This window comes from Solanum dulcamara, chromosome 11 (genome assembly GCF_947179165.1).
Source record: "Solanum dulcamara chromosome 11, daSolDulc1.2, whole genome shotgun sequence".
NCBI classification, from domain to species: domain Eukaryota; kingdom Viridiplantae; phylum Streptophyta; class Magnoliopsida; order Solanales; family Solanaceae; genus Solanum; species Solanum dulcamara.
Genome location: NC_077247.1, coordinates 53,540,883 through 53,548,448, shown reverse-complemented (window position 1 = coordinate 53,548,448; position 7,566 = coordinate 53,540,883). Strand labels below are relative to the sequence as shown.

The 7,566-nt window shown below is 33.1% G+C and overlaps 1 protein-coding gene across 1 annotated transcript; it reads left to right on the top strand.

The window, feature by feature from the left end:
• The first annotated feature begins 4,862 nt into the window (after positions 1 to 4,862).
• Positions 4,863 to 6,521, top strand: LOC129873096 (receptor-like protein 34). The gene has a single exon (XM_055948101.1). It carries the CDS (start codon positions 4,980 to 4,982, stop codon positions 6,285 to 6,287), a length of 1,308 nt encoding a protein of 435 aa, XP_055804076.1. The 5' UTR covers positions 4,863 to 4,979; the 3' UTR covers positions 6,288 to 6,521.
• The last annotated feature ends 1,045 nt before the right edge of the window (positions 6,522 to 7,566 follow it).

The window sequence follows — 7,566 nt, the reverse complement described above, 5'->3', positions numbered from 1 at the left end:
TTTCAAAGATAAAAATCCTCGAAAAAGGAAAGGAATAAATTATCAAGATAATCATAATATGGAGGTCATGAGTTCAAGCCTTGGAAACAGCCTCTGCCAGAAATGCAAGGTAAGGTTGAGTACAATAGACCCTTGTGGTCGGGCCCTTCCCCGGATCCTGCGCATAGCGGGAACTTAAGTGCACCAGGCTGTCCTTTTTTTTAATCATAATTTGAAGGCAATTGCTCAAGAAGAGCCTAGAGACACAACAAATGGTGATACTACCGAGAAGGTCCAACTATCTGAAAATAATGAGAATGAAGAAATCTCAATAAGTTATGTCCCTACAGAAAAATAGATAAACCAAAATGAAATTATTGTCGATAATATTTTTTTTTATAATGTTGCCTTTGAAATAATGCAACAAGATAAGGATCTTGAATCAAAATTTGTCGAGGAATGTAGATAGAGAAATGATTGACCAAAATGAAAGGATGCAATTCAAGGAGAGTTAACTTCACTTGAAAAATGTAAACTTTTCGAATCAATAACCCGAACACCTGAAGGTGTCAATCCAGTAGGGTACAAATGGGTTTTTGTGCGTAAACGAAATGAAAAAGGTAAAGTCGTAAGCTATAAAGCATGACTTGTAGTCCAAGATTTTTCGCAAAGGTCTAGCATTGACTATATGGAAACATATTCCCCTGTGGTGGATGCAATTACCTTCAAGTATCTAATGAATTTGACAGTTCATGAAAAGCTTGAAATGCACATAATGGACGTGGTCGCTATCTATTTATATGGTTCATTGGACCACGATATTTTTATAAAAATTTCCAAAGGGTTCAAAGTGCCTGAAGCATACAAGGATTCTTGAGAAAATTGCTCAATAAAGCTTTAAAAATCCTTATACGGGTTGAAACAATTATGGTGCATGTGGTACAATCGTCTTAGCGAATATTTGCTAAAAGAAGGATATAAAAATGATTTAATTTGTCCTTGTGTCTTTATGAAAAGGTCTGGATCTAAATTTGTCATAATAGCAGTATATCTTGATAATTTGAATATTATTGGAACTCCGAAAGAACTTTCAAAAGCAGTAAAATATTTGAAAAAAAGAGTTTAAAATAAAAGACCTTGAAAAGACAAAATTTTGTCTTGATCTACAAATTGAACATTTTACAAATAGGATATTTATACATCAGTCAACATATACTAAAAATATTTTAAAGAGGTTTTATATGGATAAAGCACATCCATTGACTACCCCAATGGTTTTGATATCTCTTGATATTAATAAAGATTCATTCCGACCTCATGAAAATGATAAAGAGTTTGTTGGTGCTGAAATATCTTACCTTAGTGCAATTGGTGCATTAATGTATCTTGCCAACAATTCTAGACCAGATATAGCTTTCTGAGTAAACTTGTTAGCAAGATTTAGTTCTTCCCCACGTGAAGACACTATAATGGATTTAAGTATATATTCATATACCTTCGAGGAACCACAGATATGAGATTGTTTTACTCAAATGAATTCACATCACAATTGATTGGTTACACAGATGCGGGATATTTGTCTAATCCCCATAAAGATCGATCACAGACGAGCTATTTATTTACTTGTGGAGGTACAACTATATCATGGCGTTCAACAAAATAAACTATGGTTGCCACTTCCTCAAATCATGCAGAGATAATAGTCATCCATGAAGCAAGTCGAGAATGTGTTTGGTTAAGATCAATAACTCAACACATTCAAGAAACATGCGTCCTTTTTTTGAAAAGAGACGTTCCAACAGTATTGTATGAAGACAACGCTGCATGTATATCTCAATTAAAGGGTGGATAGATGAAAGGAGACAGAACAAAACATATTTCACCAAAAAAATTTCTTACCCATGATCTTCAAAAGAAATGTGAAATAGATGTCCAACAAGTTCATTCAAGTGATAATTTAGCAGATATGTTCACCAAGGCCTTGCCAATTTCAATCTTTGAGAAATTGAGATACAAGATTGAAATGCGTCATCTTCGAGGTATTAAATGGTGTCTTCATCAGGGGGAGTATAATATGCGCTGCACTCTTTTTTCCTTAGTCTAGGTTTTGTCCCACTGGGTTTTCCTAACAAGATTTTTAATGAGGCAACACTCAAGGCGTATTACCTAGGGCTGTACAGGACAAACCGATAAACCGCACCAAACCGATAAACCGAACCAAACCGGAAAAAAAACCCGACTAGTGGTTTGGTTTGACTTGGTTTGGTGTTTGAAAAAAAAACCCGACCATTATAGGGTTGGTTTGGTTTTAACTAAAAAAGTCAAACCGAACCCAAACCGACCCGATTATAGATATACTACATTTAAATTATGTTATACATAAAAATATTTATTAAAATGTAATTTATAAATATTTTTTAAATTTTTTTCATAAATTTTGTTTTCTTTCTTACATTTAGATTTGGATTTGAGTAGCCCATCTAAATAATATACAAAAAAAACTTATCTTATAAAGTTAAAACTTCAAACAGTGTTGTGCCTCCATCTTATATGTTGATATTTTGTACTAGAACTCTTTTTAAGAAGCACTGTTCTGTGCTTTTTATTAAATACTATGAGAAACCCAAAAAAATCCGAAAAAACCAAAAAACCCGAGAAACCCGAAAAACCCAAAAAAAACCCGAAAAACCCGAGAAAAATTAATATCGAAAAACCCGACTTTTATTGGTTTGGTTTGGTTTATAGATTTAATAACCCGACACAAATGGTTTGGTTTGGTTTGTAAAAAATCCGAACCAACCCGGTCCATGTACACCCCTAGTATTACCATATGTGTGTACTATTTTTCCTTTACTAGGCTTTTTTCCATTGGGTTTTTTCTAGTAAGGTTTTAACGAGGCACAACATCCATGGATGTTCAGAATAACTATGTATATTGTTTCTTATAAAAAAAATTTTAATGAGGCACATTACACGTGGACATCCAAGGGAGAGTATTAGGAAGAAGTGGATGTTCCACTAACTTTTCTTCCACTTTTCCTTTTCTATAAATTGGCTTGTTTTACAATGTAAATGAACACAAATAGATATAAAACTTCCTCTCTTCTGTTTTACAATCGAGTTGGGTTATGACCCATCCAAATTTACTTTGGATTCAAATGGGTTGGGCTTATTTGGGCTAAAAATGGGTTGGGTTATGACCCGTCCAATTTGATCCGTTTATTCTCAATAATTTTAACATATTATTATTTACCTTTTATAACCACAATTTGAATTTCAACTCAAGAAAATAAAAATAAAAATAAAAAGATACAAATGTATAGATTAATCCTAAAAGATATAAAATAGATAGTAATTCATACCATTAATATGAGAACATACATTACACCAATGTAAATAAAGAGCCTTAAAACGGGTTGAAATTGAATATTAAATTGGGCACAATTGAAGATTCTTTTAAAATGGTTAAGGCTTGAACGGGTTGAGATTGAATCCAATACAAATTATCTTGAGCTCAATCCATAAAAATTTGGGCAGGTTACTTATAATTGGGCTCATTTTGACACCTCTACATTAGACCTTTAGTGCGTGTTTGAGTTAGTTTATCTAAAACAATTTATAAGCTTAAAATAGTTATAAGCTAAAAAAAATAAGTTGGGTATATGTTGCTTTTAACTTATAAACTGTTTTAGATAAATTAAGTCGAACATGCCTAATTATTTTTTTGTGTTTATTTTAAACATAAAATGATTTTAAGTTGGCTAGTCAAAGACTTAAAAAATTGAAAACAACTTATAAGCAGTTTTCAACAAAGTCAATTCAAACGGGCTCTTACTCTCCATTTGCAATTTGTTTGACTAATTATTATTATTTAGTCTGTTTAAAATAAATCTTCTTTTATTAATTTTTTTAATATCAATTTCTACCTAACAAGTTAAAACAACAAGATTATATGATATTTTAGTATATTTGACATATTTTTACTTTAATATCATAAGTTAGTTATTTTTTAAATTTTATGTTAAATCAAAATAGACTAAACAAATTGAAATGGATTGAGTAAAAGATTAATTTCTAAACGCAGAAGCGTTAGATTGGTCTAAGCGTTACAAGTATTTTTGGTTTTAAAAGAAGTAGCAACTGAATCTGGACAAAATTTGTCCAACCAAGTGCAAAATTCAAATTTTGTTCACTAGAATAACACCTTCCTTTTATCGAAAATGTAGAATAACAGCCTTAAACAACTAGCAGTCAACCAATTAAAATGGCACCTTTAATAAAACGCAAAGACAAATTATTGTTACTAACTTTTTCGAGAGAATCAGAAAGTGGCTCTCAGCAAAGTGCTTACTACTCAATGAAAAGTAGTTGCCTCTCAATCACTGCAAAAACAATTGCTGTTGAACTAAGTTAAACAAATTCCTCTACTGGCCCCTTTTGTTTACTATAATTCTGATACCTATTTTGTTAGATATGAGATCAAAATATATTTTAAAAGAATAAAGCATCAATTAGCTGGAGAATATTGGATTTTATACTAGTAAAATATGTTGTAAATGAAGGAAATGGGAGCCTGAGATGAAGCATAAATTGCATTGGGACCCTTGTCAAACATTTTAATGGCAGAGTCACTCTATCATTTTCCCTTTCATTTCAATAAGCAAATTTAACCCGTGAGCCCACTTACCAAAATATATATATGTGACAAATTTTTGCCTACTTTTTTGTCTCGAATTCTATGTCTTGTTTTCTGTTTAAATGGTTCCAAAATTATATCTACCTTTTTAAAATAATTACTTGAAAAAATATTTTTCAGTATCTTGATATAATATATTTTTCAATTTCACTTTTTTTTTTCTTTCATATTTGTATTGACACTTTAAAAACTCCTTGCCAAGGGCATTTTCACCCTCTCTTTCACCTTTCTTTGTTTGTTCCCTTCTTTGGATACACAGAATATATGCTCATGACTCATGAACCCATTTAACAACCAATCTTGAATGTTCTTCTTCAATTCTCATTACGAAAAAATAACCACACAGAAAATGGGTTGTTTTTCAATTTCTACTGTCCTGCTCCTTACTATTCTCCATGCTCTGTTCTTGCATGCCCATTCAACAACACACTGGAAAGACATTGAAGTCTTGAAGCAGCTGAAGAACAGCGTCGAACTCAATTCAATGTCACCTGGCTCATGCCTCAATTCCTGGGATTTCTCTGTAGACCCATGTGATAATCTTGGAGGTGAAAAATTTACCTGTGGTCTCCGTTGCGATCTTGTCCTTTCGTCTGTTAGCCGAGTCACTGAACTCGCTCTTGACCAGTGGAATTACTCCGGTTCACTCACTTCTGTCTCTTGGAATTTGCCTTATCTACAAACCTTAGACCTCACTAATAATGCCTTCACCGGTTCAATACCTGAGTCGCTTACGAATTTGACTCGAGTTCAACGACTCGGTTTGTCGGGCAACTCGCTATCCGGCTCAATTCCGAGTTCGCTGGGTTCACTTTCAAACCTTGAAGAGCTTTACCTTGACAATAATTTCCTTGAGGGAGAAATTCCCCAAAGTTTCAACGGTCTGAGGAATTTGAAAAGGCTCGAATTTCAAGGCAATAAGCTTACAGGCCACTTTCCCGAGTTGGATCAGTTAAGTAATTTGAATTTCATCGATGCTAGTGATAATGCCATCTCCGGTGAACTCCCGGCGAGTTTCCCGGCTTCTCTCATTCAGCTCACGATGAGAAACAACAACATAGAGGGTAGTATTCCGGCGAGCCTCACCGGACTGAATTTCGTACAAGTTATCGATCTGAGTCACAATATACTCAGTGGGTCAGTGCCAGCGAATCTCTTCACTCACCCATCCCTCGAACAGGTCACACTATCATACAACCAATTCGGGTCGGTTCAGGAACCCGGGATCTCGTTTCAGAGCAGCCAGCTTATTGCAGCAGACTTGAGCAACAATGAGATCCGTGGGTTTTTGCCCGGGTTCCTGGGTTTAATGCCCAGATTATCATCACTTTCACTAGAGAACAACAAGTTATCGGGTATGATACCGACCCAATATGCATTGAAAATGGTGTTTCCGGGTGAAGGGGTATCCCAATTTGAGAGGCTACTTTTAGGAGGGAACTATTTATTCGGACCCATACCGGGTCCATTGTTGGATCTGAAAGCGGGTTCAGTAACAGTTCGGTTAGGAGACAACTGTTTGTACCGGTGCCCGTTGAGATTATTTTTCTGTGAAGGTGGGGAACAGAAATCATTATCGGAGTGTCAGGCTTTTGGTCCCATCATTCCTTGAGTAGTGTGACCAGTGTCTTTACTTTCCAACCTCCTCTTTTTATAATTTTCTTTTGTACTAGTAACTATTGTATAAATCTTTTTTTTGTATGGGGTTGTAGATATCGTATCTAGATGGATCCTATCGTATTTCTCTTGGAGAGTTGTTATTTTTATCAAGAGTGACAAAGAAATAAAGATTTCTTACTTAATGTGGTGAAGTAGTAAGTGTTGGGACAGTTGAGGAAATTCTGAATTTAAGGTATGGATGTTAACTTCACTGCAATTACTATACTATTGACTATTGATATGTCTGTCTATATTGCTGCGATCATTGCAATTAGTGTTGATATTTATGCATTGATCATATTGTTTGTGGAAGAGTGATTAACATTTAGAGTTACTCCATGGAATGTTCACATTAATTTAATATGGCTTAAATCATACTTTAATTCAAAAATGTATGTTGATTAATTATGATTTGATTAAATGGGTGAACGTATTTATATAAAAGTTGGGTGTACATAAATTTTATAAGAATCTTTAGCTTTAAAAGAAGCAAAGAGAGAAAAAATAGTACTAGGATAGACTATTATTTAATGAAAGCCAGGAAATAGTTTATGAATTTCTATTAATCTATTTAATTAGAGATGTGGTGCTTCGTGATTTTGGCTTGTATGGATGTATATTGTATGGAAATAGATAGGTAAAGGACGACGATTAGATTTCGTCGTTCAAAGATGACGAAATGCCACCACATGTTTGTCATGAATGATAATGCTCCTTTTCCCCCACTAATTACTCAAATGTACTAGCTATAATTGGAATTTTTTTAAGCCTCGATACATAATCAGCTTTTTAAATTTGTAAATATATTTTATTTAAATATTTGAACTAAATCGTGTTTTAGTTGAATATTTCAATTCTTATTTAAGTATTCAAATTAGATACTTTCAATTATAATTTAATTTTTTTGTGGGTGCAATTCTCATTCGTCTTTAGGTAGTTAAGTTAATCATAAATAATATATTTATCTCTTTTAATTATATGTTTTTCTCTTGATTTGATGAGCATAATTAAAGAAAATGATATATTTTATGTATTTAATTTAACTATCTAATCGACGAATGAAAATATGTGCAATTTTTATTTTGAAATTTGAATTCAAAATATCTAACCGGAATACTTTATTAGGAGTTGGAGTGTTTGAATGAAATATCTTAACAAGTTAAGTGATTAACTATGTCTTAAGCTAAATTTTTAATTATATATTTCAAATAATTGCATTAATTGTATGAAGG

Coding starts and splice junctions, on each gene's coding strand:
- LOC129873096 (XM_055948101.1), top strand. CDS start 4,980: ATGTTCTTCTTCAATTCTCATTACGAAAAAATAACCACACAGAAAATG.